Source organism: Rhinopithecus roxellana, chromosome 6, assembly GCF_007565055.1.
Source record: "Rhinopithecus roxellana isolate Shanxi Qingling chromosome 6, ASM756505v1, whole genome shotgun sequence".
NCBI lineage: Eukaryota > Metazoa > Chordata > Mammalia > Primates > Cercopithecidae > Rhinopithecus > Rhinopithecus roxellana.
In genome coordinates, this window is record NC_044554.1 from 138,358,885 (window position 1) to 138,378,516 (window position 19,632).

At 38.2% G+C, this 19,632-nt stretch overlaps 1 protein-coding gene across 1 annotated transcript in view; it reads left to right on the top strand.

Moving 5' to 3' along the window:
* Positions 1-19,632, top strand: part of SCIN (scinderin) — an 86,284-nt gene that overhangs the window by 49,019 nt on the left and 17,633 nt on the right. Inside the window, exons 5-9 of the mRNA XM_010381589.2 lie at positions 6,174-6,266; positions 8,370-8,502; positions 9,221-9,309; positions 10,051-10,266; positions 12,543-12,664. Of these exons, the coding sequence (XP_010379891.1) occupies positions 6,174-6,266; positions 8,370-8,502; positions 9,221-9,309; positions 10,051-10,266; positions 12,543-12,664 (653 nt within the window). The remainder of the gene's footprint in view (positions 1-6,173; positions 6,267-8,369; positions 8,503-9,220; positions 9,310-10,050; positions 10,267-12,542; positions 12,665-19,632) is intronic.

Consider the following 19,632-nt stretch of genomic DNA (forward strand, 5'->3'; position numbering starts at 1 on the left):
AGGAGGTGTGTAGAAAGAAGTCCAGTGGTAAAATCATTATGCAAAGGATTAGTCCAGTAATATGCAGGGTTGTATAATACAGAAAGAGTAATGCTTTGACCAGGGAAAGATTTGACTCTGCATATATAAAGGTGAGGAAAGGATCTACCATTTGTTGTACAGGATCTACCGTTTGTTGAATTTTCACCATATGCTAGTCATAGTAGTAATCACATAATAATTGAACCGTATTATTATGCCACTTTAAATGTGGAAACAAGATTACAGAGACTCTTAGTAGCGGCTCCACCCGGCTCAGTCTGCCTGATCCTGCCAAATGAAGGGAGGTGTCAAAAAGACAGTGGAGGAATGCAGAGAAATTAGGAACCCCAAAGGCAAGCTTTAGAAGCATTCCTGCAAGCACTGATCAGACAGAAATGTCCAAAGTGGATTTGAAGCCTTAGGGAAAAAGGGTTGGTGATGGCCAGAAAAGTCAAATGACCTAAAATCTTAATACCTGAGATTTGCCTCACAGCAGCTCCCAGACCACCAGGCCCTAATAATGTGTCCAGGGGAGATGTGTTCTAGCAAGCTTATGTGAACCTCAGAAATGTTTGGCAGACCTATCCCAATGGTTGAGGTGGATAAACCAGTCCAGCAAAGCTGATGCCACTGAGCACTTGAATCACATCACCAAACCAGGCCCAGAAGGCTTTTCAAATATACAATGCGTGGGCTCCAATCAGAATAAATAAATCCAAATTTCTAGAGATTGGATTCAGACATTGGCATTCTTTTTTATATCAGCCCAGATGGTTCTAATATACAGCCAGTGAAAACAACTGCTCTTGTTTAATAAGTTGGCATTCTGGCTTATGGCTTTTAATGGCTTGTGATTTTGCTTTCTATGTTATAGTAACTTGTAAGGTAACTTTCCATATTATAGTAACGTTTGGGGTCACTTTCGTATGAGTTTCACCCTTCAACATCTATCCTCTAATATCCTGATATTACAGGAACGCTGAAGCTCAGTCCTGCCTCATGATAAGTTCCCCACTGCCACAGCATTTCCCTGAGGCCTCTACGGCTGCACTCTCCATCTGGCATCCTCTAGGCATGAGTGACTATTTAAGTTTACATTTGAATTCCTTAAGATTAAATAAAATGTAAAATTCAGTTACTCGGTCACACTAGCCTCATTTCAGGTACTCATTAGCTACAAATCGCTAGTGATAACTGTGTTGGATAGCACAGATATGGAATATTTGATATTGCAGGAATTTCTACAGGACAGCACTGCACTATAGCTAAACCTCTTGCAGATGCCCAATTCACTTTGTCTTTTTATCCAAATATGCTTTCCTACCTCTAAAATACCTCACATGCTTTCCCTCCTCTAAAATACCTTTATCTATTCTTTAATATATGAAATCATCCTCTATTTTATTTATGAATAAAGGGATAAAGGTATTTTTGAGGACATCACTGAGAGAGAGCAGCAGAGTAAATATTGGAATCTTATATCTAGAGTGGGTGGAGCTGGCTAAATAAGTCTGCAGCTTTCCTCAGAATCACCAGTCATTTTATATCTCTGCGGATCTTCCCTGTTATCAAATATTTGTCTTATCTAAGGCATAAAATGCCTTGCAGCAAGTAAATATACCATAACAACAAGGGTTAGCTTCACTCTTACAGTTTATTTCTATGCTCCATATGTTGCACTCTACTGATTGTTTCTCAGTTAAGGAAAGGAAGTAAGATACAGAATTTACTGAGTAATTAAAATGTCCATTCTTGGAACCTGTGAGCTGATTCTATTTTTAGTGAAAATAAAACCAGAGTCATCTACCCTAAAATGATTGAAGTAAGAAGAATGAAATGCCTCATTTTCTATATAAAGAACTTTGAAGTAGAGGTTAGAATGCCTGGGGTTTACATATTTGCTTTAATATTTATGAGACACAGATCTAAGGCAAAACTCCTAACTTCCTTCGGTCTCATTTTCTTAATCTATGAAGTTAAAGTAATCATGATACAGGTCCTGCCTGTCTCCCAGAGTTCTGCTGGGAGCACATAAGGCCCTCAATGTTAAATGCGTTTAGGACTTGGCACCAACTTGGCACATTTTCATCCACAGTGATATGTAGCTTTGAGTTACATATTGTCTTTCTTCCAGGTTATACATCATTATTGTTTTCTTATGATGCATTACAAATATTTATTCTAAAGTGGCCAAACATCTTGACTTTTTTATATAAAGAAGGGAAACCACATCTTGAGAACAAGCCAGTGTAAATGTTGGAATTTTTTATCTAAAGTAGGTAGAGTTGACTAAAAGGTAAAAAATAAATGAATAAGTAAAAACAGATGTACATACTGTGAAAAACTAAGGATTAAGAGAGTAAAAGAGGCCGGGCGCGGTGGCTCAAGCCTGTAATCCCAGCACTTTGGGAGGCCGAGACGGGCGGATCATGAGGTCAGGAGATCGAGACCATCCTGGCTAACACGGTGAAACCCCGTCTCTACTAAAAAATACAAAAAAAAAAAAAAAAACTAGCCGGGCGTGGTGGCGGGCGCCTGTAGTCCCAGCTACTCGGGAGGCTGAGGCAGGAGAATGGCGTAAACCCGGGAGGCGGAGCTTGCAGTGAGCTGAGATCCGGCCACTGCACTCCAGCCCGGGTGACAGAGCGAGACTCCATCTCAAAAAAAAAAAAAAAAAAAAAAAAAGAGAGTAAAAGAGTATAGCAGTTGTTTCTTAGCTGCCTGGTCCTTTTATCTAAAAATACAAATTTCCACATAGGCCTGCTTAAGTTTTAAAAAGAAAAGTTCACCTTGGATCATATTAGGGAAAGAAAGAAACAACCACCAAGGGTGGTCTTGAGACAGGTCGTGAGAACCTAGAAACTCTAAGGCTGGGTGATTATTAATTTCCTAGCTAGCTAGAGGGAAAGAATGGGCATGGCTTCCACAGGCAACGCCGAGTGTGTCAGCCTAATTAGAGGTGGGTACAAGGTAGAGAATGCTGAGAAATAATGCAGGACAGATGACATTCAGCATCTGAAGGGGACTTGGGATTCAGACAGAAGTTTTGGGTCAGTAGGAGCACCCAATTCAGAATAATCTAGATTGCAGATTCCTGGGCCTCACCATAGACCTGTTTATTGACTCAATGGATGGCAGCTGAGAATCTGTATTTACAAAGTCACACAGGTGTTGCTTGAGTATATTGAAATTCAGGAACCACTGCAGCAGACGTAAAATATAAATCGTTTTTATTTTTTATTTTTTAAAAATTGAAAAAGAAATTTTAAATGTTTTCCAGCTTTATAAAGGGATAATTGACAAAGTTTGTACATATACATCTATCAAAATGTGATATTTTGATAGATGCATATATATATGATGTGCATACATCTATCAAAATGGTATTTTGATATATGTATAAGTTGTGAAATGATTACCACAATCAAGATAATTAACATCTGTCACCTTATGTTGTGTGAGTGGTGAAAATATTTTAACATCTTCTCTTTTAGCAAATTTCAAGTATAAACTACATTATTAATAAGTATAACCATCATACTATATTTTTTCTCCAGAACTTATTTATCTTATATCTGGAAGTTTGAATTCTTTCACCAACATTTCTCCATTTCCTCTATTTCTCAGCCCCTAGTAATCACCATTCTACCACTCTATTTCTATGAATTGGACTATTTTGGATTCCACTTATTAATGAGATCATGCATTGTTTATCTTTCTGTATCTGGCTTATTTCACTTAGCATAATATACAATAGGTTCGTCCATGTTGTTGCAAATGACAGGATTTCCTTGATCTAGAGTCATATTCCTACAACATAGGAGTAATGTGAAGTAAGGGGCCTTGCAGCCAGTGTCCAGGATAACTTTTAGGATGAAAAGATGAGGTGACACTGAAGGAAGTGGAATTGGCAGAGCTATTACCCACAACAAGAGGGATGAGGGCCTTCACTGGGGTCTGAATCAAGGAACAGACGGGAATCAGTGACTAACCATTATTAAAAATAATAAGTGGGTAGGAGTGGGTAGGAGATCCAAAGTGCAGGAGAGGAAGTATTTAAAACTGACCACATAATTGTAAGTCCATATAAAGAGGAGAGAATAAAGATACATTACACAAATGGAGAATTGAGAGTGGCTAATTTTGTAGCAAATAAGCTCAGTTTGGAGTATTTAGATGATGGCAATACTTTTAAACAGAAACTTACAGAAAATAACTGAAAGAAAGAGGAGCTCCAAACTTGCAAGATAAATCTTGGCTAGAACAATTGATGAAATTTTTATGTAACACCCTCAAATGGGGCTTCTCTGTGTTTGTACCCCATTAAATTGTCAAAATATATGTTATTTCACATGCAACCGATGACATGAGCTAAATGCCAATCACGTGGGCAACCCAAAATGAAAATGTTTTACATTCAGGCATGATACTCCAAGCTGTATTCACAGTTTATGTCAAAGATCAAAATGTATGGCCTAGTTGATAAAGTGAACATAGTTATTTCGCTCTTTCTACGCCAGATGTAAAGTCCTTAAGTGTTGGACAATGTGGTTAGAAACTCATTTATATACCTCAGTGACCTCAAATATTTGATAAATGCTTAGTTGAACTCAATTTTAAAGTGATCCTTAGAGATGATACCTGACAAATACACAGCATCTTTCTACCCCAGAGTTAAGCCTGTTTTGGTTAAATCCTTTGGGTTCAATTCTCAACTATGCTGCAGTCCTTTGATAAGCTAATTAAGATGCCTGGCTAATATGGGAATTGTGGTCTGAAAATTAAAAGTTAGAGTGTGCCTCAAATCCCAGACTGGGTCCTCCCGCTGGGAGGTTTCCTAGTATTAGATATGCCCTTAACACAAACTGTGTATTCCAAACTATGGTCTTAGTTGGAGTAGAATTAGAAAAGTATATGTGAGGAGATCTTTGATGGCTCTTACAAGCTATACATACTTATAGCAAAAGTGTTTTTTAAAAAAAGCTTTTGGTCACAAGGTTTTTTTTTTTTTTTTTTTTTTTTTTGCTTGGTTCTATTTTTAGTAAAAAAAGAAAAACTGTGTTACAATCATTTAACATGTACAGTATCTAAAATATTTTATTGGTCATAATACTAATAAATAGATAGGTATGTTTTCAGAGAACATAAGTTCTCTGATGCATCTCTCAATTTGAGAGTGTACTTATACTCATGCAAGGATTAAAGTATATTTTTATTGTTTTCTGGTATTTTGCTGTACACATTTTTATGCAATATATTGTAAGGAATAGTGAATATAAAACACATTATGTAAGGAACTCATTGTGTATTAAGTATTTGTTGTATCTAAATGAACACCTTTGCATTTTCTAAACTTGAATTTATATCTATATTATAAAAATTAAATTATTTAGAAAAAGTTTACATTTGATTCCTGTCCTTGACATTCTATGCTGTTTGTGTAAATTAATTTAATGAATTAATTACTCATAGACATATTTTTTATTTTAATATATAAAGAAATTCAAAGCAGATTCAAATGTATTTTCTACCAAACACTTTTTTGGACTTTTGGATTGCATCACATATGCACAGAATAGATAAATACGTTTATTCATTAATTTGACAAATATTTACTGAGCATATACTATGTCCCAAGAACTGTTCCAAGTGCCAAGGATACAGCAGAAAACAAAGCGTGATTTGGGTGATCAAGAGCTTGCACTTCATCCTATATGTCAATAATTATAATAGTATTTTACCTCCAAATAGTAATTTTGATTCAAATCTTTATTATAATAAACTCATAAACCTTAGAGATTATTTCTAGAAGCAGAGGTCATAGAACAAATTCTGCTGCAGAGCTGAACATAGAGCTCAAATTTTAATTAATTCCTTCTAGCTTTCAGTAATATGGACACCTAGGCTCTCAAATTAGGAATTTTCCTTTCTTGGAAATTCATATCACAAGCAAACTCAGTTTACGTAATGTAATTGATTGATTTGACCCATGTGAAAAGGACTACTGTGGATGAATTGATGAGAAGTGTTTGAACCTGATCATTTTAATTGCAAATATTTTACAATCCATGTCTTTATAAATGTATTTTTGTAACTCTGCATCCTTTAATGGGAGGTCTTTATCTTTGCATCCACTGTTCACTTTTTTCCAGGTCTTAGGAGAAAAGCCGGAGCTTCCAGATGGAGGTGATGATGATGACATTATAGCAGACATAAGTAACAGGAAAATGGCTAAACTATACATGGTGAGTTCACTGTAACCAAATTTATTGTTTCTACAGGACTGGATGTAGCTAGAGAGGCCTGTATTGGGAGGGATTCCCTTTGCTGCAATTGAGAACTCTCCTCATTGCTCTCCAAGAGCAGTGTGTAGATAGAATCAGTTCTTTGCTCTTGTATTTTTTTTAATTAGATTTTAATACTTTTTGTTATTTTTATGAAAAACAACAAATATGTGAACTTATTGCTGTGACTCACATAAAATTATATACGGTTGCTGTACTAGTTTGCAACAATCGTTTGATATGTAGTACTCAAAACAGTATTTCCTTTATGGAGTAAAAATATTTTATCAGCTTTTTCTCATAAATTCTTGATAAGAATGTAAAGCCTTTACCCTATTTAAAACATTGCCTTTAGCCATAATGAAGTTCTTTGTTACAGGAGGGCTGAGCTACCAAACGAAACAGCTGGAGGGAACCAGGGTAAAAACAGTTCTGTTCTGGGCATTAACATGCCTACTTCCACATTAGCTGCATGGCACATGATTAGCAGCATGATTTTGCACAGGACATAACCACTCTGGGTCTTAGCGTTCTTATCCACACACAAAAAAGAAAGTAGGTTCCTTCCAACTCTGTAGTTTTTTTATTTTTTTGTTTGTTTGTTTTTTCTGTTGAGGGTAACACAAACTGCAAGGCACTCCAGTTAAGGGGATTGCTACAGTGGTATTCTTCAAGTGTTCCCTCCCCTTGCAACTTTCCTTGGAGCAAATCGTAAATCTCCATGCAGAATTTAGTAGTTCTCTCATCTGTATCAGAAAGAAACTATATTTGCTGCTTTTTAAGGGGTTTTTGGCTCCAAAACTCTGTGATTTTATGTGAAGACCAAATTAATAACTTGTTCAGCGTAACTTCCTTTTCATAATGAATAAGTGGATTTTCTTCTTCCTAGATGCAAAAGGAAATATGGTTACCATTTCTGCTAAATACTGGTAATTTTAATATGAGCCATACAGAAAGTGTTACCTAAATATTTTGTGACTGCTTTTAAAAATTACTATTTCTAAAACTCATTTTCAACAGCCTGACAGATATCTTTTATTTCACATCATCAACCAAAACTGTTCTCCCTTTTGGACAGCATTATGAACTAAAGAAGTGTTTTTAAAGGGGAAAATATTCATCCTGAGTCATAGCTTCCTCTAGTGGAGCTATGCTGTATTACATGGATATAAAGTATAAAGTTCCTTTGAAAATAATTCCGGTTTCTTAACAAGGCTGGCAAGCAAAATCACCTGGGGCATTTTCTAAAACTATGGAATTCAAACTCCACCCTGGTCCTGCAAAACTCCACCACTGATCAAGGGAGGGTTCTGGAATCTGCATAATTGGTGACTAAACTGTAGCATACAAGCTGGCCATTGAAAACCAGTAAATCCTAACTTGCACATGAATATCACTTTCAATTTTATAAGACCACTTAAAAATTTGTTTTAATAGTCTGCAGTCATTTCCAACTGTGACAGAAGAAATTTACTTTGATAATTTATACAAAGTGTACTTACCTTGCAGGACCTATGTTGAAAAAGAATCTTTATGCATAAACTATATCAATAGCTTAATTAGCAAAGTGATTGGTATATAGTAGATAGTAAATGTTGACTAAATGAATGTTTAAACTTCATCGTCTTGTGTGTATGTAATGATTTTAAGATTATTACCTATTTGAAAAGATTGCTCTAAAACGTACAAGAAATAATCATGTAAAGTTAATTACATGGTTCTTAGTACATAAGAGCATCTGTCTAGCCGTTATTATTATCACTATTCTTTTCTGATGTTTTAGGCACAGTGTCGAAACTTAACTTTTTATTTGTTAAGTTTACCCCAAAGGACTTTTTTTAAAAATTGGAGTGTAATTAGTCTTTTGGATTCTTTTCATTTTCTTTGAAACAGTTTTATTGAGATATAATTTATACACCATAGAATTCATGCATTTAAAGTGTACAATTCAATGCTTTTTATTTTATTACATTTACTGAGTTGTACAACCATTACCATAATCTAATTATAGAACATCCTTATCATCCCCAAATGAAAACATGGAGGTCGTGGTTTTTATATTAGGTTTCAGATGCAAGTGGCTCCATGAGAGTGACTGTGGTGGCAGAAGAAAATCCCTTCTCGATGGCAATGCTGCTTTCCGAAGAATGCTTTATTTTGGACCACGGGGCTGCAAAACAAATTTTCGTATGGAAAGGTGAAAAATTCCATTGGCGATGCTGTATTTCCGATGTATATATATTTCCTCTAAAAGGCTACATAAAATATATTTTTTTGAGTTTTTTAAAAAATTCCACCTTTTAATTAAGACTTGATCTATAAATGTCTCACATAAAATGCAGCCATTTTCCTCCTACCAACATCATGTACCAGGGATTATGGAGTTAAAAAATAAGCATTTGGGCAATATAAAAAGAATTGTTTTACAAATAAAGTTTTTCGCGTATTGTTAAATATACTTAATATAGCAAGAAATTTTTGCTATTTTTTTTTTTTTCTTAAGACAGAGTCTTGCTCTGTCACCCAGGCTGGAGTACAGTAGTGCAATATCGGCTCACTGCAAGCTCCGCTTCCCAGGCTCACGCCATTCTCCTGCCTCAGTCTCCGGAGTAGCTGGGGCTACAGGCGCCGGCCACCATGCCCGGCTATTTTTTTTGTATTTTTTGTAGAGACGGGGTTTCACCGTGTTAGCCAGGCTGGTCTCAAACTCTTGACCTCGTGATCCACCTGCCTCAGCTTCCCAAAGTGCCGGGATTACAGGTGTGAACCATCACACCCAGCTAATTTTGCTATTTTTTCACTGTTGCATTTAACTTCAATTATAATTATGTTTATTATGATACACAAGTATTTCTTAATCATAGAATGTCTTCCTTCTCTGAAGTTCTTTCTCTTTAATTTACCTTGTATTTTAGGTAAAGATGCTAATCCCCAGGAGAGGAAGGCTGCAATGAAGACAGCTGAAGAATTTCTACAGCAAATGAATTATTCCAAGAATACCCAAGTATGTGTGAAAATGAACTGGCTAGAAAAAAATAGAAAACATAGGAGCTCATGACATCTCCATGAAACTCATGAAAAAGTTTGGGTCAGAGTAACGTTTGCATGTGAAGTGATTCTCCACCTGCCTGTCTGCTGCAATCTGGTGTCACATGTCCCTCTTCTTTATCTGTGTGGGGGTTAGAATTTTTTAGAAACTGCTCATCAGACTTTCTATAGAGCTGCCCATTCACTTCCTCCACTGCCTTTAATTCAAGATAGTAAACCACAGTAGATTTAGCTAAGATTTAGCTATGAGTTATTATTCCTTAGAGCAAGTTGTGCAGACTTGGCCTGAAACCCAGATGATATTTGTCTTCATCAAAATCAATTTAGACCCTGGCTAATTACTCCATTCCTTTCCAAATCTCTCAGCCTCATCTACTCTCCTCATTTTTATGTCCTTACACAAGGAACACAATGAGATAATTTCTTCCAACTCACAGATCTCTTGTGAACCTTATGTAGAAAGACAAACTTATTTTACTGCAGGGATAACATACTAAAGAACTTGATTCTTCTCTCAAATATTAAAATTCAGTGGCAATTACTTTAGTCGTGAGAAAAAGCAGTTTTGGATTATATGAGCTTGATAGGCAAACCAGGATAATTTTTCATTTCCTTAGTTCTGTCTCCACTGCCAGATTCATATTTTCCCTCAATTTCTTATTTTCCTGTTTATTATTATTATTATTTTAAATTTCAGATTCAAGTTCTTCCAGAAGGAGGTGAAACACCAATCTTCAAACAGTTTTTTAAGGACTGGAGAGATAAAGATCAGAGTGATGGCTTTGGGAAAGTATATGTCACAGAGAAAGTGGCTCAAATAAAACAAATTCCCTTTGATGCCTCAAAATTACATAGTTCTCCACAGATGGCAGCCCAGCACAATATGGTGGATGATGGTTCTGGCAAAGTGGAGGTATTTACCTGTTTTTGTTTTCGTCAAGCCCATGAATGCCAGTGTATGTTGGGAGAAGGCAGGGGAGATTCCTTGAGGTCAAGAGTTCGAGATCAGCCTGGCCAACATGGTGAAACCCCACCTCTACTAAAAATACAAAAATTAGCCAGCTGTGGTGGAGCTCACCCGTAGTCCCAGCTACTTGGAAGGCTGAGGCACGAGAATCGCTTGAGCCTGGGAGGTGGAGGCTGCAGTGTGCCAAGATCACACCACTGCACTCCAGCCTGGGTGACAGAGGGAGAAATGTGTATACACACACACACACACACACACACATATAAATGTGTATACATACACATATCTGTGTTTATATATACATATATATTTATAAATGTATATTTAAATATATTTATACATATTTAATGGCTCTCCTCAGCCTTCCTGAGAACATCCATCTTCAGCTGGACCCTGACCCTTTCCCTCCTCTTGGCTTCACCTATCCACTGCCTTGAGGACTGACTTCCCCTCTGCCATCTAGCTAACGTTCCTACACCTCATTGGCAACTCAGTTAAATCACAAGCCATACCTTTTCTGAGAAGGCTTCCCTCAGTGCTGAAGTGGCCTTTCTCTGTGTTCAATCGCTAGGGATATTTTTCACAGAATTTATCATATACCTACCACAGAATTGTTCATTTACTGCCAGATTTCTCCTAGACCTCTCATCAATTCCTTGAGGACAGGAATTAAATATTCCATCTCTATATTCCTAGGGCTTACCACAATGCTTGGACCAAAGTATATGGTCAAGAAATTAGTGAAATAATTTTTCCTCTTTTCAAAGACATGAAGCATGAATCTAAGCGACATGGGTGTTGGGGAGTGGGGAGCACCAAGGGAGAAGTTCACAAATGTCCCTCATGGCTGTTGTCGGAGGAGTATTGACTTCTGGGTCTGCATCTGTCTCCTACTTAGACATTCCTGCTGGAGCTCAGTCCTCCTGGCAAACTTGGTCTCCAGCACCAGCTGTGTCTGGCTGCAGACTTCTCCTGTGCCATCCTAGGGCTGCTGAAATCTGGGGAGCTCTCTCTAGGATCTTGTGCTGTCCCTAGGATATAAGGCTTCTGCTCTCTAGGATAGTGTGGGGTGGCCTCTCTCTAGAAGCATTGCACTGCTCCTGTCCACTTGCTCATCTTCAGATTTCAAAGCAAAGAGTCTACCCTTCCCACCAGAAAACTTAGGCAAGTGTGCATATGTGTGTGTGTGTGTGTGTGCGCGCGCGTGCTTACATGTACACACACAGTGCCTGGCAGCCTCTCCTTCATTTGTTACTCTCCTGTTTCGCGTACAGTTCTCATCTCTCCAACTTGAAGGGTCTTTAATCTGTGCTGAAGATGAGGAGGTAGAATGAAAGTGGTTCTGCCTGTTTTTATCCCATCACCACATTTCAGTCTTATACCTGGATGGCACCTTTTAAAAACAGAAGTCATGTTATCGGCATGGTCTTAATCTGTTCAGGCTACTATAACAAAAATACTGTAGAATGAGAGTTTAAGCGGAAACATTTATTTCTCACCATTCTGGAGGCTAGGGAGTCTCCGCTGAAGGTTTTGATGGGCTCAGTGTTTGGTGGAGGATCCACTTCCTGGTAGACTTTTTGCTGCATCCTCACATGGTGGAAAAGGAGCTAGAAAGCTTTCTGATTATAAGGGCGCTAATTTCACTCATGAGGGCCTCCGGCCTGATGACCTAAGTACCTCCCAAAGGTCCCACCTCCTAATACCATCACACTGGAGGTTAGGATTTCAACATAAATCTTGGAGGGACTCAAACATTCAGTGTGTTGTAGCATCTTTAGTATTTGGTCACAGTCTACCAAGTCTTGCCTGGGAAAATAATAGTCTCCTATCTTAAAGCACAGGGAAAAAAATACGTATGTTATTTCATAATTGAAGAAAAAATTAAAACACATATTTCTGAGCTGAATCTTGCAGTTTTTTATTCCACTGGAGTGTCATGTTTTCCACTAGTAGATGCAACAATAGGTATTTATTAATCACCAGGCTCGGAACTGAGCTTAATACTGTAGAGGAAGCAAAAGAAACATAAAAGTACTTAAAATGTCAATGAATTGGCAAATTGATAACAATTTCTTTCCTTTGCTTGATTTGTAAACTAGTTAAAAAATAATTTAAAAGTTGTTTAATAATAGATTTGAACCAAAAATTATTTAAAGCTCATGAGAAGTACTATTAGATCAAGAAAATTGTAATTTGGTGTATATATCCATTCCTTCCAGATTTGGCGTGTAGAAAACAATGGTAGGATCCAAGTTGACCAAAACTCGTATGGTGAATTCTATGGTGGTGACTGCTACATCATACTCTACACCTATCCCAGAGGACAAATTATCTACACGTGGTGAGTTTATATTGGGCAAAGATCTCGGGTTCCACAGGAGCCAGATTTTGCTCCAAAGTATTAAATTCCATGCATTATGGGGTAGAATAATCCTATAATCACCCCAGTGAGATTTATATAGCATGCATGTAGTATTTTCTTTTTATATGATTTTGACTTTGTTTTGCAGCTGCCATCCACAGGCAGCAGGAGTTACATAAAAATGCTATCTAGTCTAGGAAAAAAGTTTTGATATCCTAAACCAGTGATGTTCTGCTAGTGGATATGTAGTTGAATATCTCATCTTGTATGCAGGTTAACACTGCAACAGCAAGTGTCAGGTACCATGGCTTCTTATTGTTAAAATTCACAGAGGTCCATCCTAATTGGAACTGCAAAGTTGCAATATGGCAAAACCTGTAGGAGATACAATTTGTCATTCCATTGAAACCTCAACTTGATGCAATTCTTATTCTTTGTTTCCATTAAATTTACAATAATGAAAAAAATATGCAGTTGCGGTTTGTTTGTTTGTTTGTTTGTTTTGAGGCAAAATCTCACTCTGTCACACAGGCTGGAGTGCAGTGGCCCAATCTTGGCTCACTGCAAGCTCTGCCTCCCGGGTTCACCCCATTCTCCTGCCTCAGCCTCCCGAGTAGCTGGGACTACAGGTGCCCACCACCACGCCCGGATACATTTTTTGTATTTTTAGTGGAGACGGGGTTTCACCATGTTAGCCAGGATGGTCTCGATCTCCTGACCTTGTGATCCATCCACTTCGGCCTCCCAAAGTGCTGGGATTACAGGCATAAGCCACCGCACCCAGCCCCTGTGTTTTCATCTTACATGGTTTTGCATGATGACTTGAGTTAACTGAAGTCTAAATATACTTTCAGTAAATACCAATGCCCTGCTCAAGGAGGAAATGACCAAATGTCCAACCAAGTAATTTATGCGCATACACCATGCCAGGATACGTCAAGGGATAGGGATTCTGCAATAAATTATATAATGTGAAATTCCTAACTTTTTATTAAGTGAAATCAGGTAAAAATAGAATATTGCTAAGAAGGCTGGAAAAAAGAAAATAATTCTTAAAAAAGATCTTCAAGCAGAGAAATGTGGGTGTAAGGTGCAAAGGCAGGGCAGGATTCTACCTTTGCCTACATAGTTATAACACCCTGTAATAAGTGTATAGAATATACATGCATTCAGTACTCTGCTGATATGGTGACATTTCTTTTTGGTGAACCTCACACACAAAGACAGAGTCACACTCATCCCCATAGTCTGGTCATCTACACTGCCCAGTGCCTTGAGCCCATTCAAGTTCAGGAGATGGGATGACGCCAAAAGAGTGGTCTGGGAACTCGGAGGCATCAATATCACCTGGGAACTTCTTAGATTTGTAGACTCTCAGGCCCCACCTTTGACCCACTAAGGCAGAACCTGCATTTTAGCAAGGAGCTCAAGTAATTAACATGCACTTCAATGATTGACAGACACTGCCTCAGGCAGTGGTTTAGAACACTGACTGCATATTGGAGTAACCTGAACAATTTCTCATAAATCAAATGCTCTCACCCACACCAAATAAATCAAAATCTCAGCTGAGGGGACTCCTAAGATTCTAATCTACACCACCACATCGGTGTGAACCACCGCACCCAGGACCATCTCTGATGCCACAGTCACTCCATATGCTGTCCTAGATGAATGCATTTAGCTATTTAGCTCTGCGGTTAACATGTTGTCTTAATAGCAACCATTCTGTGAGCAGCATGTTTCGCTGGCAAAGTGCCAGATGTTTCCTTTTTATTTTTTTTTATTTTTTTTATTTTTTATTTTTTTTTATATTTCTTTCCAAAAAGAATGGAGCAGGGGAGATTAGACAGGTGAAGTAATTTAACTCAAAGTCACAGCTGTTGTAAGGCAATATTTTAAATCTTAATCGATTGGTCTCTTTAAGGCTTGAGTATATCTATATCAGGTAGTTATGTCCTTATTTTCCAATTTCGTTTTCTAAAAGTTTAATTCAGAAAAGTGTTTGTGCAACAAAATCATGGCATTTATTGGGATAAATTAATTATTCCTAGTTAACTTTTTTTTTGCATTTTACTTCATGGTCTTCCTGTTAATTCTCTTTTGAATATGAACAACATAATTGTGAATTTAGATTAAACGAAAAAAGACTAAGCAAGTAATGCAAAAGAATATTTTGAGGAATTAACAATTTGCAACCCATATAAATGCCTGTGTGGACATACTAAAATAGAATAAATCAGGTTACAAATTTTAAATGCTAAATTTAAGTTTTAAATCGTAGCTATTTCTTGTATCATTTGAAAGCACTTTATGTGCTAAGCATTGTACTAATTTCTGGAGATACAGCGGTGGAAAGAAAAATACAATCTGTGCCTTCAGGAGCTTATATGTAATGAGAAACAGATGATTAACAGGTATTTTTAGTGCAATATAGAGGATTTTATGTAAGATCAAGCTGAGTGATCTTTGGATAATTGTATACAGACGTACCCTCTAGAACTCATGTTGAAACTTAATCTTCAGTGTGGAAATATTGGGAGATGGGGCCTTCAAGAGGTGATAGCTCTCATGAAAGGATGAGTCCATTAGTGGATGAATGGGTTATCATGAGAATGGGACCAGTGGCTTTATAAGAAGAGAAAGAAGCCTGAGCTGGCATTCTCAAACCCTCACTGTGTGATGACCTGCACTGCCTCAGGAGTCTGTAGAGTCTTTGCCAGCAAGAAAACCCTCACCAGATGTGGTCTCTTGACTTTGGACTTCTCACTCTCTATAACTGTAAAAATAAGTTCCTTTTCCTTATAAATTACCCTGTTTCAGGTATTCTGTTATAAGCAACAGAAAATGAACTAAGACAGGCTCCTAGAAAAAGTGGCATTGAAGTGGAAGCTAGACAGGCAGGCAAATAGGGAAGTTGTTCCAAGCAATGCAGGAAAATAGTGTGCTCTAATCTACTCGTCATAGAGTATGGGTGGAGAACATTTAGGGTGCAAAAGATAAAACGAGGGAAATTAGAAGGAGCCAAATTGTAAATGGCCTCATAAACCATGCTGAAGAGGACAAACTTTATTTTTAAGACATTGGGAATCACTGAAAGAGTTTGTATGGGGTGTTACATGATTGATTTTCATTTTATTTCATTTTATTTTATTTTAGACAGTCTCATTCTGTCACCCAGGCTGGAGTGCAGTGGCTCCAGTCTTGGCTCACTGCAACCTCCGCCTCCCAGGTTCAAGCTATTCTCCTGCCTCAGCCTCCTGAGTAACTGGGATTAGAGGTGCACACCACCATGCCCGGCTAATTTTTTGTATTTTTAGAAGAGATAGCATTTCACCATGTTGGCCAGGCTGGTCTTGAACTCCTGACCTCAAGTGGTCCACCTGCCTCGGCCTCCCAAAGTGCTGGGATTACAGGTGTGAGCCACCGCGCCTGGCCTGATTTTCATTTTAGATAAATTATTCTGATTGCAGAATCCATCTGCAGAATGGATTGGTAGAGGAAGGCTAGCAGCAGGAAGACAACTGGGAATGTGTTGCAATAATCCAGCTGAATAATGTGGCCTGAATTTAGTGTAGTGACAACAGGGAAGGAAAGAATGAGACAAATTTGCAAGGTGTTAAAGTATTGGCACCAGAAAAACTGTTAATGGGGAATGGAGAAGACAAAGACAAGAATGACCCCTGGGTTTCTGGTCTGAGCATAAATGGGTAGCGTTTTATTTCCTGAGATTAAAAATCTTACGAGGAAGACAAGTTTGGCCCACACTGTACAAAAATGCAAAAGGAAAAAGAAGAGAAAGAGAAGGCACCACATTGGTAATAGTTACTATCTTTGGAATGGGGCTGGAAGGATGGTCATTTAGTTTTCTTCTTTCCAATTTGAAATGTTCAACATTTCCATCATAAGAATGTATATATTTGGGGGATATCAAGAATGTAAATTAGATACTTCAGAGTCCTTTTGTGAGTCTTCACCATTTGAAATCATGAATGTGAAGTGTGTAAGTCTGTTAGTGTTGTATGGTTTGTGGAACTTCAAAAGCTTCCATAAAGATAGTGAAGAGGATTTCAAAAAATAAGCAGTTCCATCGAAGACTGGCTTTCAAATTAAACAGCTTTCCAGTTTATGTGATAATTTCAATGCAGGGATATAAATAGGTTTAAGTCCAAGAGGCAGAGTTAAAGGTGAGAAACTAGAATTAAATCAGTTACGAAACCACTTGTATTCTGAAATGACAGGACAGAAATAATTTCAGCAATGATCTTTTCTCTGAAATATCAGGTAATTAAAATTGAACAGATGACAATGATGAATCTCTTGAAGTAGTAAATCCCATTTTTACACAGCACTCATCTTTAATGAGCAACAACCACCACAGGTTTATAAAGAAAAAATACGTCAAAGTAGATTGCTTTTTTTGTTCAGCATAAGATTTTAAAATTAGAAACAAAGAGTGACTGTGTTATTTCTTGATTGTAGTGGAATACTTGAATCTGTGTGGATGGCAGTATGGTACTTGGGATCTGGAAGAGAGGTTTAAGATGAGTAGAGAAGTATTTGTTCAGAGTGTCATGAGGCAGAAACTTAGTGATGTTTTTCAGGTTTGCTAGTTGAAATATTCCAAAAAAAAAAAAAAAAGGAGCAAAATGAAGACAAAAGTTGGGTAATATTGTCTGTTCAGTGGTTGGATTTCTTCCCTTCAGAATAAAAGCAAAATGGAAAGCAGCCATTTTTAACAAAAGCTGGAAGCGAGAATTCAGGAAACCACAGATGTGACAAAGAAACAACGCATGATACAGACCCTGTGGTAGCCCGTCCTCATGCAGCTCTGTGTAACTCCTCACCTTGTGCTTCTAGTACACACACAGGTGTTGGCTAGCATTATAGGCTCTTGGGAAATGTAGGCTATTGACATTAAAACACTTTGTGTTTAGTAGTTCCTTTATTAGGGAAAGCATTTTTTATTTTCTTATCAACATTTGTATGTATGGTTTTTTTTTGCACCTCTCTGTAGAAAATTTTTACATCAACCATTTGCCTATGCTGGTCCAATGGAAGATTATGCGATAAGATATGCACCCTCTTCCCAGTGTGTTGGGGGGTGTGTGTGTATGCACGTGTGTGTTGCCCAACGTGGCAGGTTCTGTTAATCTGTTCCAAGTATGGAACAGTTTACTGTCAAAGTTTTAGAAGAAAAGATATATTAGCGTTGCTGCAAAAGTAATTGCGGGTAGGCTGGGCGCGGTGGCTCATGCCTGTAATCCCAGAACCTTGGGAGGCCGAGGCAGGCACATCACCTGAGGTCAGGAGTTTGAGACCAGCCTGACAAACATGGAGCCTGACAAACATGGAGGAAACCCTGTCTCTACTAAAAATACAAAATTAGCCGGGCATAGTGGTATATGCCTGTAATCCCAGCTACTCGGGAGGCTGAGGCGGGAGAATCACTTGAACCCAGGAGGCGGAGGTTGTAGCGAGCCGAGATCGCACCATTGCACTCCAGCCTGGGCAACAAGAGCGAAACTCCGTCTCCAAAAAGAAAAAAAGGTAATTGTGGTTTTGCCATTACTTTTAATAGCAAACACAGCAATTACTTTTGCACCAATCTAATAGTTAACTTTCAAAGTCTAAATCCAAGTTTAGCATTCCTACTGCTAAGCTAACCACTAGTCATATAGAAATGTGAAAGCTGGCTAAAAATAAATAATGCTCAATGAATGCTTTTACCACATTTGGAGCTTTGTTTTGTTTTCTTTTATTGTCTTCTCTACAAGCTCATCGAACAGCAGATCTCCCACAAGTTGCTTTACAGGTTAAGGTGACACAGAGTTAACAGCCACAAGCTACCCTAGAAAGAGAGGCTACAAATGAACTGGCCATATTGATGGACTCACCCGTATCTGAGTGCTGGAAGCTTAGTATCTTGTACAGCCTTATTACTAATTCCTTATGGTGGGCAGGTCATGGTGCCTCACCCCTTTAATCCTAGCATTTTGGGAGGCGGAGGCGGGTGGATCACCTGAGGTCAGGAGTTTGAGACCAGCCTGACCAACGTGGTGAAACCCTGTCTCTATTAAAAATACAAAAAAGCACCTGTAATCCCAGCTACTCAGGAGGCTAAGGCAGGAGAATCGCTTGAACCCGGGAGGCAGAGGTTGCAGTGAGTCGAGTTCATGCCACTGTACTCCACCCTGGGTGATGGAGTGAGACTCTGTCTCAAATAATAATAATAATAATAATAATAATAAATAATTCCTTATGGAATTGCTAAGATGACAAAATGGGGCCTCTCCTTTGTCAACTTCTCATTATTACTTTCTTGATTTTTCTGGGTTACAGACATTTGGTTCATGCTCACCAAATATTCATAGAAAGACAAAATGCTGGCTGGGCGTGGTGGCTCACGCCTGTAATTCCAGCACTTTGGGAGGCTGAGGCGGGCAGATCATGAGGTCAAGAGTTCAAGACCAGCCTGGCCAACACAGTGAAACCCCATCTCTACTAAGAATACAAAAATTTAGCCGGGTGTGGTGGCGGGTGCCTGTAATCCCAGCTACCCCGGAGGCTAAGGCAGGAGAATTGCTTGAACCCGGGAGGCAGAGGTTGCAGTGGGCCAAGACTGCACCATTGCACTCCAGCCCGGGTGACAGTGTGAGATTCCGTCTCAAAAAAAAAAAAAAAAAGAAAGAAAGACAAAATGCCCCTAACATTCAATATAATAAGTTTGGCTCGTATTTTCACTTCAGATGGATTATTTTTCACTGTAGAGGTGTTTTCTAAAACATAGGCAGCTCCAACTTAAAATCAGGTGAACCTGATTACTTAGCTAAGTTATGTAAGGAACAAAAGCTCAGTTTCTTTAAAATGGAGATAAAAATGCCTATCATATACAGTTCTAGATGACACAGGGCAATTCAGTGTTAGATACCTTGACAAAAACAATA